This window comes from Oncorhynchus mykiss, chromosome 24, assembly GCF_057628025.1.
Source record: "Oncorhynchus mykiss isolate SJ-2025 chromosome 24, ASM5762802v1, whole genome shotgun sequence".
NCBI classification, from domain to species: domain Eukaryota; kingdom Metazoa; phylum Chordata; class Actinopteri; order Salmoniformes; family Salmonidae; genus Oncorhynchus; species Oncorhynchus mykiss.
This window is the reverse complement of record NC_143045.1, coordinates 13,595,001-13,607,732: the sequence shown is the minus strand read 5'-3', so window position 1 is coordinate 13,607,732 and position 12,732 is coordinate 13,595,001. Positions and strand designations below refer to the sequence as shown.

General features: G+C 42.5%; 1 protein-coding gene across 3 annotated transcripts in view; it reads right to left on the bottom strand.

Moving 5' to 3' along the window:
- Nucleotides 1–687: 687 nt before the first annotated feature.
- Nucleotides 688–12,732, bottom strand: part of LOC110503780 (alpha-2-macroglobulin) — a 30,105-nt gene continuing 18,060 nt past the window's right edge. For all 3 annotated transcript variants that reach the window (XM_036961906.2, XM_036961907.2, XM_036961908.2), the window contains exons 27-36: nt 10,783–10,857; nt 8,877–9,042; nt 8,588–8,784; nt 8,052–8,267; nt 7,730–7,848; nt 7,170–7,260; nt 6,880–6,948; nt 6,565–6,670; nt 2,660–2,701; nt 688–1,021 (exon numbers count right to left, since the gene is read on the bottom strand). In XM_036961906.2, coding sequence (XP_036817801.1) covers nt 999–1,021; nt 2,660–2,701; nt 6,565–6,670; nt 6,880–6,948; nt 7,170–7,260; nt 7,730–7,848; nt 8,052–8,267; nt 8,588–8,784; nt 8,877–9,042; nt 10,783–10,857 — 1,104 coding nt within the window. In that variant the 3' untranslated portion in view covers nt 688–998. The remainder of the gene's footprint in view (nt 1,022–2,659; nt 2,702–6,564; nt 6,671–6,879; nt 6,949–7,169; nt 7,261–7,729; nt 7,849–8,051; nt 8,268–8,587; nt 8,785–8,876; nt 9,043–10,782; nt 10,858–12,732) is intronic.

Below are 12,732 nucleotides of genomic sequence, written 5' to 3'. Positions count from 1 at the left end.
GCACAGTTCCAGCAATTATGCTGAATGCCCATTGGAGAACCCTTTGAATAACCGTTTTGGGTTCCAGGTAGAACAATTTTCACTGAATGTTCTACATGGAACCAGAAAGGGTTCTAAGCTGGAACCAAAAAGGGTTCTCCTATGGGGACAGCCAAATAACCCTTTTTTCTAAGAGTGTAGAGACTACATAATGACACCACAGACAACAGTACTGGATATGTAATAAATCACTCTGTGCCTTGAGATGTCATAATACTCCTCGTCTGTTAACTGAGCAGAATCGTGCTGGTCTACAATCTTTGTTGTTGAATTCTCATACTGTTAACAGCAATACACAAGTGCATGTGAACAGTAACCTCCCCTGAATTTCAAATCAAGTTCCAGCCCCCACTACATCCTATGCACTTTCGGATTCAGGGAACATTTCAGCTTTAATAGAACATCAAATGATCAGGTAGCTTGACATCATCATTGGAAAGGATTCAGATAGGCTACACGATCACAACATTTATAATCACCATCTGAATATCTTTTTTAGAGAAGACTACGCTGTGATTTTGAACATGTAATCTTCAGATGTTGCTATGGATTCAAACCACTGTAGACTCAACATGGCCATAGTTTCACTGAAACATTTAATTTTCAGTAGATGCTGTCGTATGCATTTTCATCATCGCAGTAGAAACATTGAAATGTCTCACATAACTTTAATAGCAGGTTTAGGGTTACAACAGCAGGTTGTGACATGTGTTAGCACAAATCAAATTAACAAAATAAAAAAAGGAGTTAAAAAGGTAAAATCCTACGGCCCATCTACGCCCATGTATTAAAATGTTTTTGTTCACAATATTAAAAACAGATCATGAGTTGGTCAATGTGTTACCAGGAACTACAAGCATCAAACCAAATAAATGGAGAGGTTCTATGAGCTCTGCCTAAAAAAAACACATGACTTCCTACACATGAAAGCACTTGGTCGGGTCCAGGTCCACTGTCTGTCACACTTCATTGACTTCGTCACCTGTGAAAATGTCAAATCATCAATAGAACATTCCCTGCTTGGCCTAGGACTTTACTCCATATAAAACAATGAGCATCAATCTTCACAGGGCCGGCCCCCGACCAAATAATATTAATATATATTGAGTATATATTGACATTAAGAACACCTGCTCTTTCCATGACAGACTGACCAGGTGAAAGCCATGATCCCTTATTGATGTCACTTGTTAAATCCACTTCAAATGAAGGGGAGGAGACAGGTACGTTTTTTATTTTTAAGCCTTGAGACATGGATTGTGTATGTGTGCCATTCAGAAGGTTAATAAACAAGACAAAAAAAATGTAAGTGCCTTGGAACGGGGTATGGTAATGGATGCCAGGTGCACCGGTGTGTGTCAAGAACTGCAACGCTGCTGGGTTTTTCACACGTTTTTTTTCTCCACAGTTTCCCATGTGTTGTGTGTTATAATTGTAGAATACACAAGGTGCAGTTTCGAAATCTTGTTGTGGATCAGCAGTTTCTCTTGTTATGGCCATCACTCAATCAGCCATGTCAGCTCACAATTCTTAGATTGGAGTCCCTCTGGATGTGCCCAATTAAAGTAATCGTCCACTTGATCAAAGGCACCAACAGATTTTTCACCTAATTGGCTTGGGGATTCGAACCAGCAACCTTTGCTTTTAGTGGCCTTTTATTTATTTTTTGTAGTACGTTTACTAGTTTCTCCTCAATTTCATAATATCCAATTGGTAATTACAGTCTTGACCCATCGCGGCAACTCCCCTCCAGACTCGGGAGAGGCGAAGGTCGAGAGCCATGCGTCCTCCGAAACGCGACCCTGCCAAGCCGCACTGCTTCTTGACACACTGCTCGCTTAACCCGGAAGCCAGCCGCACCAATGTGGAAACACCATCCAGCTGGTGACCGGGGTCAACTTGCAGGTGCCCAGCCCACCACAAGGAGTCACGTGAGCGCAAGGTGGACAAGGAAATCCCGGCCGGCCAAACCCTCCCCTAACCCGGATAACGCTAGGCCAATTGTGCGCCGCTTCATGGGCCTCCCGGTCACGGGATTGAACCCCGATCTGAACCCCGCCTCAAGCACTGCGCCACTCAGGAGGCCAATCAGCCCAACGATCTTAACCGCTAGGCTATCTGCCACCCCGCTGATTTTGTTAGTCACTCTCATATCATTAACATGGCATAAGTCTTGACAAAATGTGTAGAATTGCAGGACATTAGCTTTAAAAACATAAAAACGTATCTCAATCCCATGACAAAATGGGAAGAATTGTAGGAAATTAACTGTAAAACTACACATTTTATACTGTAGAATTGCATGGAATTTGATATAAAGTTGCTAAACTTCTCTCTGAACCATGGCAAAATCTGTAGAATTGCCAAAAGTTTGCTTTAGAAATGCAACATTGTCTTTACTCCCCATGACAAATGTATAGAATTGCAGATAATTAGCTTTACAACAAATATATTTATCTCCGCTGTCAAGAGGGGGGCCACTAAATGTTTTTCCTGGGAGGTGCAAATCTCACTTAGGGCACTCAAAAGGCTAGGGCCGGCCCTGCATCTTCATTTCTGTCATTTAAGCATGAGTATGAGAAATGTAGGTTTGGTTATAGAAAGGTTGTTATGTACTTACTCTCTGCACACGGGGAGCTGTATTCACTCACAGCTTCATCACCTGGGAACAGAAAAGAGGAGAATGCAGAGGTCAGTTCCATTCTAATGATAACTACTTCCCTGACAGTCAACATCATTCAATTCCCACTTCAATGGTGAACCAATGGGCCCATACTGGTGAGGTCTCATTTCCTTCTTCAGGGAACTAGAGTTATGGACAGTACCAGGCAAAAGTTTGGACACACCTACTCATTCAAAGGTTTCTTAATTTTTTTACTTTGCGGAATAATAGTGAAGACATCAAAACCATGAAATATGGAATAATTTAGTAACCAAGACAAAGTGTTAAACAAAATCAAAACATGTTATATTTGAGATTCTTCAAAGTAGCCACCCTTTGCCTTGATGACAGCTTTGCACACGCCTGGCATTCTCTCAACCAGCTTCATGAGGTAGTCACCTGGAATACATTTCAATTAATAGATGTGCCTTGTTAAAAGTTATTTTGTGGAATTGCTTCCCTTCTTAATGCATTTGAGCCAATCAGTTGTGTTGTGACATGGTAGTGTTGGTATACAGAAGATGGTATTTTACCAAATAGGGCTAAGTCCATATTATGGCAAGAACAGCTCAAATAAGCAAAGAGAAATTACAGTCCATCATTACTTTAAGACATGAAGGTCAGTCAATGTGGAAAATGCATATTCCCCCTCAGGAGACTGAAAAGATTTGGCATGGGTCCTCAGATCCTCAAAACGTTCTACAGCTGCACCATCGAGAGAATCCTGCTATGGCAACTGTTCGGCCTCTGACCGCAAGGCACTACAGAGGATAGTGCGTATGGCCCAGTGCATCACTAGGGCCAAGCTTCCTGCCATCCAGGACCTCTATACTAGGCAGTGTCAAAGGAAGGCCCTAAAAATTGACCCCGTACGGCCAGCGGTATTGGAGCGCGCAGTCTAGGTTCAAAAGGCTTCTTAACAGCTTCTACCCCCAAGTCATAAGACTGCTGAACAACTAATCAAATGGCTAACCAGACTATTTGCATTGAAACCCACCCCCCTTTTTTTACACTGCTGCTACTTGCTGTTTATTATTAATGCATAGTCACGTTACCCCTACCTACATGTACATATTACCTCAATTATCTTGACTAACCTGTACCCCCGCACATTGACACGGCACTGGTATCCACTGTATATAGCCTCGTTATTGTTGCTCTTAAATTTCTCTTACTTACGTTTATTTAATTGCTTTGTTGAGGGCTCCCGAACAGCGCAGCGGTCTAAGGTTGTGGCGTAACTACAGCCTGGGGTTTGATCCCAGGCTGTGTCACAACCGGCCGTGACAGAGGGTCCCATAGGGCAGTGCACAATTGGCCCAGCTTTGTCCGGGTTAGGGGAGGGTATGGCCGGGGGGGGGGGGGGGGGGGGGAGGCTTTTCTATTCTGGTTAGAGACAGTTTGTGCTGTTCTGTGAAGGGAGTAGTACACAGCATTGTACGAGATCTTCAGTTTCTTGCATGGAATCGCCCTAATTTCTCAGGACAAGAAAAGAGACCGACGAGTTTCAGAAGAAAGGTCTTTGTTTCTGGCCATTTTGAGCCTGTAATCGAACCCACAACTGCTGATGCTCCAGATACTCAACTAGTCTAAAGAAGGGCAGTTTTATTGCTTCTTTAATCAAAACAACAGTTTTCAGCTGTAAGGTCTAATACCTGTTGTATTCGGCGCATGTGACAAATATAATGTGATTTGAAATCCATAGAATGCCAGACTTTGATGACAAAATTTCCCCACGACTGCCCGCTGCACCACCTTCCTGTTCAAGTGAGCACAGGTAAGTCGAAAAATGTATTGTATGCTGCTGCATAAATTATGTAATATGCCAGGGAGATACGTATACTGTAGCTAATTAAGTAATACTAAGTGTATGTTGTGTAGTAAGCTATTATTAGCCCATGTGCCTCACCCTAATAATTTGGTCCCTTTCCCCCTCATAATTTAGGCTAATGTTAGGACTTGGTGGTGCACATGTAGCCTATAGCCTGTTTAGAGAAATGTAGTCATTGAATATTGTAAGAGCTTTCATTGTCTGCTTATATGCCCCCTTTACTTATCCTACGGTTCTGACTTGGTGTACAGGGAGAATACTGTCAGAACGCCCATGTTCTGAATTATGTCGCTGTACATTTCAAAAGTGCTGAACAAATAGTTATATTGACTACGTCCGTCCTAGCTCGCTCATTAATGTCTTAACTTCTTTGGGGTAGGGGGCAGTATTTTCACGTCCGGATGAAAAGCGTGCCCAGAGTAAACTGCCTGCTACTCAGGCCCAGATGCTAGGATATGCATATTATTACTATTGAAAACATTTGGATAGAAAACACCCTGAAGTTTCTAAAACTGTTTGAATGATGTCTGTGAGTATAACATAACTCATATAGCAGGCAAAAACCTGAGAAACAATCCAACCAGGAAGTGGGAAATCTGAGGTTGGTCGTTTTTCAACTCAGTCCCTATTGAAGATACAGTGGGATATTGGTCATGTTGCACTTCCTAAGGCTTCCACTAGATGTCAACAGTCTTTAGAACCTTGTTTCAGGCTTCTACTGTGAAGTGGGAGAGAATGAGAGCTGATTGAGTCATGGGTCTGCCAGAAGGCCATGTGCTCAGTCAGGCGTGCACCCATGAGAGTTAGCTCTATTCCCTTTCATTTCTAATGACAAAGGAATTCTCCGGTTGAAACATTATTGAAGATGTATGATAAAATCATCCTAAAGATTGATTATATACATTGTTTGACATGTTTCTACGAACTGTAATATAACTTTTTTGACTTTGTCTGGACCTTGTGCCTGCGCATTTGGATTACTGCACTAAATGCGAACAAAAAGGAGGTATTTGAACATAAATGGACTTCATCGAACAAAACTAACATTTATTGTGGGACTGGGATTCCTGGGAGTGCATTCTGATGAAGATCAAAGGTAAGTTAATATTTATAATGCTATTTCTGACTTTTGTTGACTCCATAACATGGCGGGTACCTGTATTGCTTGTTTTGTTCTCTGAGCGCTGTACTCAGATTATTCCATGGTGTGCTTTTTCCGTAAAGCTTTTTTGAAATCTGACATAGCAGTTGCATTAAGGATAAGTATATCTTTAATTCCATGCATAACAGTTGTATTTTCATCTAAATTTATGATGAGTATTTCTGTAAATTGACATAGCTCTCTGCACTTTCCCCGGATGTTTTGTGGAGGCAAAACATAACGCGCCAATGTAAACAGAGATTTTTGGATATAAAAATGAACTTTATCGAACAAAACATACATGTATTGTGTAACATGAAGTCCTATGAGTGCCATCTGATGAAGATCAAAGGTTAGTGATTAATTCTATCTCTATTTCTGCTTTATGTGACTCCTCTCTTTGGCTGGAAAAATTGCTGTTTTTTTTGTAATTAGGTACTGACCTAACATAATCGCATTGTATGCTTTTGTCGTAAAGCCTTTTTGAAATCGGACACTGTGGTGGGATTAACAACAAGTTTATCTTTAAAATGGTGTATAATACATGTATGTTTGAGGAACTTTAATTATGAGATTTCTGTTGTTTGAATTTGGCGCCCTGCACTTTCACCGGATGTTGGTCAGGTGGAACGTTAGCGTCCCACGTAACCTAGAGAGGTTAATCGAAATGACGTATTGCCTCTTATCCGCTCGTCGTCCCCTTATGCCGTAGTTTGTACATCTCAAATGTCAGTAGAAACCACATTTGTTTAGGCAAGTCAGCCATATGAGCCATGTATTGTTTTCTTTTAAAGGCAGTAAAATTAGGCTGAATTAACTTTTTCACTGCCAGACAAGGGTTTCTGTGCATGAGATGACATTTTTGCTGTCTGTGTTAGATGGAATTCTTACTTGTCTGGTAGTAGTCATACACTTTCACCACAGCTGGTTTCAGATTCCTCACAGGCACATCCTCCTCTATGGCCAGGCTGTACGTCTTCGTTTCCTTCTGCTTGAGCTGGAAGAAAAGGAATAACATTTGACATTGCAGTTCAATGTTATAGATTCACATAGTGTCACTGTATAAAACCTCCACTACAGTCTTACTTTGATGTTACTGTTCATGTTAAATCCAGTGTGTAGATGCAAATGAGACCACATCCAACTAGGTTCTGTAACCGATAGACAGCCCCGTTTAGATGCAACATTCATTATTCATGTTCCTACCCCATCTAGGTAGATGATGACATGTCCTTCCTCCAGGTCAACACGTTTGACAGTGGGGTCATTTTTCAACTGGAAGAACAGAACACAGGACAGTGTCATAGACAGTACAACTTATACGTTCAAAGGACAACTACTGGCATTACAATTAGAACAGACGCCATTATCATGTTATACATCAACTAATCCTCAAGGTGATTATACTTAGGGCCTGGAGTGTTCCCTAAACTGGTAAAACTCCTGGCCCTGATTAAATGGTGTTCCCCTCAACTGAGGTTCTCTTATTGACTCACAGGCCTGAGGGAGGACTTGTCCAGGACGAAGCCGGAGAGAAGCTTGACATTGATGATCACCATGTTGGTCTCCTCTCGCCGACCATTGTACCTGTCAGTCACAGAGTCAGATGAAGGATGGATATTATCTTAAAGGTGCAAATATGCAGGAATCGCTCCGCCATTTCCTGATTGCTAAAATTCTACTAGTTAGCTTAAGTTAAGTTTGTGACAAACAAGCAAGAAAATCATTGTACACTCTCTAAACCGCTTTGAAATATATTTTCAGTAACCAAACATTTTTTATTTTATGCTGTTCAAAACCAAAAGTAAAAGACGCAAAAACGATACTTAAGAATGGGAATCATAAAAATAGCGCACATAGAACAGATCTAACAGATCTTAGACTTGCTGTCAATAAGGATGACAGATCTATCTCATATTTCTACATGAATTTGGTCAGGTCGCCCAAAAAGTTACACAGTGCAGCTTTAAAGATACTTTTAAAATGCATCTACACACTGGTGGTTCAGTCATTATTTTCAGCTGCTATTTCAAGGGTAAAAGGAATACCACTGTACCTGACAGCCACAGACACGATCAGAGATTTCTGGGTGCCGTCACATTTCCCAAGCGTCTGTGTTGAGATGTTGAAAGCAGAGAAGTCAGGAGGAGGGGGAATATTGTAGTGCATGGCGATCTGAAAAGACAGACGATACTACTGAGATGCATGAAATCAACATACACATTTCAATGAACAGTAGCACACATGCATTTCCATTAATGCTGAAATTCTAGGGTTGAAACGTTAGTTGTTGTGCAACAGTGTGCTCTACTGAACACAAACCAGATACTACATGCAGTACTGAGAGGCAAAAAAGGGAAAACCGACTGGAGCCTGACCTGCACAAACACGCAGCTCTTGCCCTGTGCCTTGATGTTGTAGTCCCCAGGGACCTCCCTCAGCTGCTCCTCCTGATAGAGCAGCCTGTTGTTCTGATTCACAGTAAACTCCATCTTCAGGCCGCCGGCCGAGCTCACACTGACTGTACTAGCGCCCTCTGGACTGAAGGTGGCAGCACCGTACTTGGCCAGGGCCTGCAGTGCAACCACTGTGTCCTGGTGACAGGGGTGAGGTGGGAAGAAAAGTACTGTTGCAAAAACAAATCCGGGTCGACTATAGCTTGGGTATGGATGGAGAGAATCAATATACTAAAGCAATACATATGAAGACTGTAATATGAAGCTAAACAATTCAAGGAAATCCATGTGTTGTGTTATGAAATTATTGTAAAGCTTTAATACAAATGTCCAATTTACTACATTTCATATACAAATAAGGCTTTGGTGTGATCCATGTTTGGCCATGTACTAACAGTAGCATCTATTGGCAGAGGAGTTGCTAGAGTAAATAAATGTCTACCAGACCAATAAAGTACCTGTGTGGAGGCGAATCCTCCGTAGGGGTTCTGCTGCTGGGCCAGCCAGCGGACGATGCCAGTGGAGTAGTCCAGCCCAAAGCCTGGCATGGTGGGACCGGAGAGCAGCGCCAGCAGCACATAGGATGTCATCTCTACCTCCAGAGAGTCCGTCTTCGTCCCAGAAGCCTCTGCTCTCTCCCAGTGACGATTGCCACCTGTGGGAATTTTCATTGTCAGTGGTCGGCAGTGACCGTTTTACAGCAGACAAAGGTAGAGAGAGACATTTTCACCAAGAGACAAGACATACCGGAGGTAGCAGCTATCTTGTCCAGGTGGGTGATGAGCTTGGCCCTCATGTCCTGGTTTTGGGCCAGGGTGAAGGTGTAAGATAGCAGGGCCATGGTGTAGGTGTTCTCCAGCTGGTCAGACACTGCTGCCTTCAGACACATCAGACTCTTCTCCACCATGGGGTCCTGACACACCCACAGACAACATGATTGTGTTTATTAGGCACCAAACAGAGAAGCACTGATTGAAACTGGAAGGGAATATCTGGACCAATAAGAAACATGCACATTTTCAGTTGCAAAATGTTCATGGGTTTTCCATTGCGCGCCCTAATGAATACAACCCAGACCTTTATTACATTTTAAATACGGGTATGAGTACCGAATCATTTTAGCAATATAAATAAATTAACTAGTGTATATACTGTGTACAGTGACAGAGCTTGAGAGGATCTGCAGAGAAGAATTGGACAAAATCCCTAATATATGTATGTATGTATATATATATACACACACACACAATAATATATTTTTGATTTTCTCCCATTCTTCTCTGCAGATCCTCTCAAGCTCTGTCAGGTTGGTTGGGGAGTGTTGCTGCACAGCTATTTTCAGGCCTCTCCAGAGGCAAAACAGTCGGAGGTCCTGAGCGCTCTGGAGCAGGTTATCATCAAGGACCTCTCTGTACTTTGCTCCGTTCATCTTTGCCTTGATCCTGACTAGTCTCCCAGTCCCTGCTACTGAAAAACACCTCCACAGCATGCCACCACCACCATGCTTCACCATAGAGATGTTGCCAGGTTTCTTCCAGACGTGACACTTGGAATTCAGGAAAAATAGTTCAATCATGGTTTCATCAGACCAGAGAATCTTGTTTCTCATGGTCTGAGAGTCTTTAGGTGCCTTTTAGCAAACCACAAGTAGGTTGATATCTGCCTTTTACTGAGGAGTGGCTTCCTGGAAGTCTGGCACTCTACCATAAAGGCCTGATTGGTGGAGAGCTGCAGAGATGGTTGTCCTTCTGGAAGGTTCTCCCATCTCCACAGAGGAACTCCAGAACTCTGTCAGACTGACCGTCAGGTTCTTGGTCACCTCTCTGACCAAGGCCTTTCTCCCCCGATTGCTCAGTTTGGCCAGGCGGCCAGCTCTAGGAAGAGTCTTGGTGGTTCCAAACTTTTTCAATTTAAGAATGATGCGGCCACTGTGTTCTTGGGGACCTTCAATGCTGCAGAAATGTGTTGGTACCCTTCCCCAGATCTGTGCCTCGACACAATCTGTCTCAGAGCTCAACTGAATTTTCCTTCAACCTCATGGCTTGGTTTTTGCTCTGGCATTCACTGTCAACTTTGGGACATTATATAGATAGGTGTGTGCCTTTCCAAATCAAGTCCAATCAATTGAATGTACCACAAGTGGACTCCACTCAACTTGTATAAACACCTCAAGGATGATCAATGGAAACAGGATGCACCTGAGCTCAATTTCAAATATCATTGCAAAAGATCTGAATACTTGTGTAAATAAGGAATTTCTGTGTTTTTATTTTCAATACATTTGCAAACATTTCTAAAAACCTGTTTTCGCTTTGTCATGGTGTATTGTGTGTAGATCGCTGAGGTTTTAAAACATGTTTTTAATCCATTTTAGAATAAGGCTGTAACGTAACAAAATGTGGAAATAATCAAGGGGTCTGAATACTTTTCCAGACAGAACTGTATATTGGGATGTTGTTTAACAAATTAGAATACATAGCAAGTGAGGTGTTCTGTGGGTGATATCGTCTTATTTAGAATTGTGTGAAGTAGTTGGGTGGCTAAGCAGAAATATCCACTAGGGCCGTTCATGTTTTGATAAAAGCACCAAATGTGGCCTTGTTAATCAATAAGATTTAAAAAATACTTGGATATGAAAGAGGTGATAACTCACAGAAGTGTTGCCATCCAGCTCCAGTAGTGCAGCGGTGATGTAGGCAGTGAGCGACACTTGATCCCCAACCCCTCCCTATGACAACAAAGGATGCCAGTAAACATCATACAGTACTCCAAGGTGTTAGTTTCAAAGTCACATTGATATCAACTGATATCGGGTAAAAACATTGCACTGTTTAAAACAACATTCACATGATAATGGTGCACAAAGATAAGGAACAGGGGGTAAAAAAACGTATTGTTTTGGAGATGCACAAAAGCTGTCGGGACTAGTCAGCCTGAGGTCCCTTTAGGGAGGTGGTGTGTTCTCGGGACTGGCTAAAACATGCTTGGGATTCTTGTTGTGCTCAGTGTGTGCCATTTTGTGCTCTTTTGGGGCACACGTGGGGTTCTAAGGTTCTCCTGAACAGTACATTATCCTACATGTCAGTGAAATATGAATTATGTAAAGTACAGTCATGGCCAAAAGTTCAGAATGACACAAATATAAATTTTCACAAAGTCTGCTGACTCAGTTTGTATGATGGCAATTTGCATATCCTCCAGAATGTTATGAAGAGTGATCAGATGAATTGCAAAGTCCCTCTTGGCCGTGCAAATTAACTGAATTCCACAAAAACATTTTCACTGATTCAGTTTGAATAACAGACGGGAAGCTTCAAAAGGAGGGTGGTGCTTGGAATCATTGTTCTTCCTCTGGTCAACCATGGTTACCTGCAAGGAAACATGTGCCGTCATCATTGCTTTGTCCAAAAAGGGCTTCACAGGCAAGGATATTGCTGCCAGTAAGATTGCACCTAAATCAACCATTTATCAGATCATCAAGAACTTCAAGGAGAGCGGTTAAATTGTCGTGAAGAAGGCTTCAGGGCGCCCAAGAAAGTCCAGCAAGCTCCATGACCGCCTCCTAAAGTTGATTCAGCTGCGGGATCGGGGCACCACCAGTACAGAGCTTGCTCAGGAATGGCAGCAGGAAGGTGTGAGTGCATCTGCACGCACAGTGAGGCGAAGACTTTTGGAGGATGGCCTGGTGTCAAGAAGGGCAGCAAAGAAGCCGCTTCTCTCCGGGAAAAACATCAGGGACAGACTGATATTATGCAAAGGGTACAGGGATTGGACTGCTGAGGACTGGGGTAAAGTCATTTTCTCTGATGAATCCCCTTTCCGATTGTTTGGGGCATCTGGAAAAAAGCTTGCCCGGAGAAGACAAGGTGAGTGCTACCATCAGTCCAGGCCAACAGTAAAGCATCCTGAGACCATTCATGTGTGGGGTTGCTTCTCAGCCAAGGGAGTTGGCTCACTCACAATTTTGTCTAAGAACACAGCCATGAATAAAGAATGGTACCAACACATCCTCCGAGAGCAACTTCTCCCAACCATCCAGGAACCGTTTGGTGATGAACAATGCCTTTTCCAGCATGATGGAGCACCTTGCCATAAGGATAACTAAGTGGCTCGGGGAACAAAACATTGATATTTTGGATCCATGTCCAGGAAACTCCCCAGACCATAATCCCATTGAGAATGTGCGGTCAATCCTCAAGAGGTGGGTGGACAAACAAAAACCCACAAATTCTGACACACTCCAAGCATTGATTATGCAAGAATGGGCTGCCATCAGTCAGGATGTGGCCCAGAAGTTAATTGACAGCATGCCAGGGCGGATTGCAGAGGTCTTGAAAAAGAAGGGTCAACACCGCAAATATTGACTCTTTGCATCAACTTCATGTAATTGTCAATAAAAGCCTTTGACACTTATGAAATGCTTGTAATTATACTTCAGTATTCCATAGTAACATCTGACAAAAATATCTAAAGACACTGAAGCCGCAGTCTTTGTGAAACTTATTATTTGTGTCATTCTCAAAACTTTTGGCCAAGACTGTACTCGTATTTGATGTTAGACTATGTATTGTTATCAAGTCTTTTGTTTATTAGTCATCTAGGA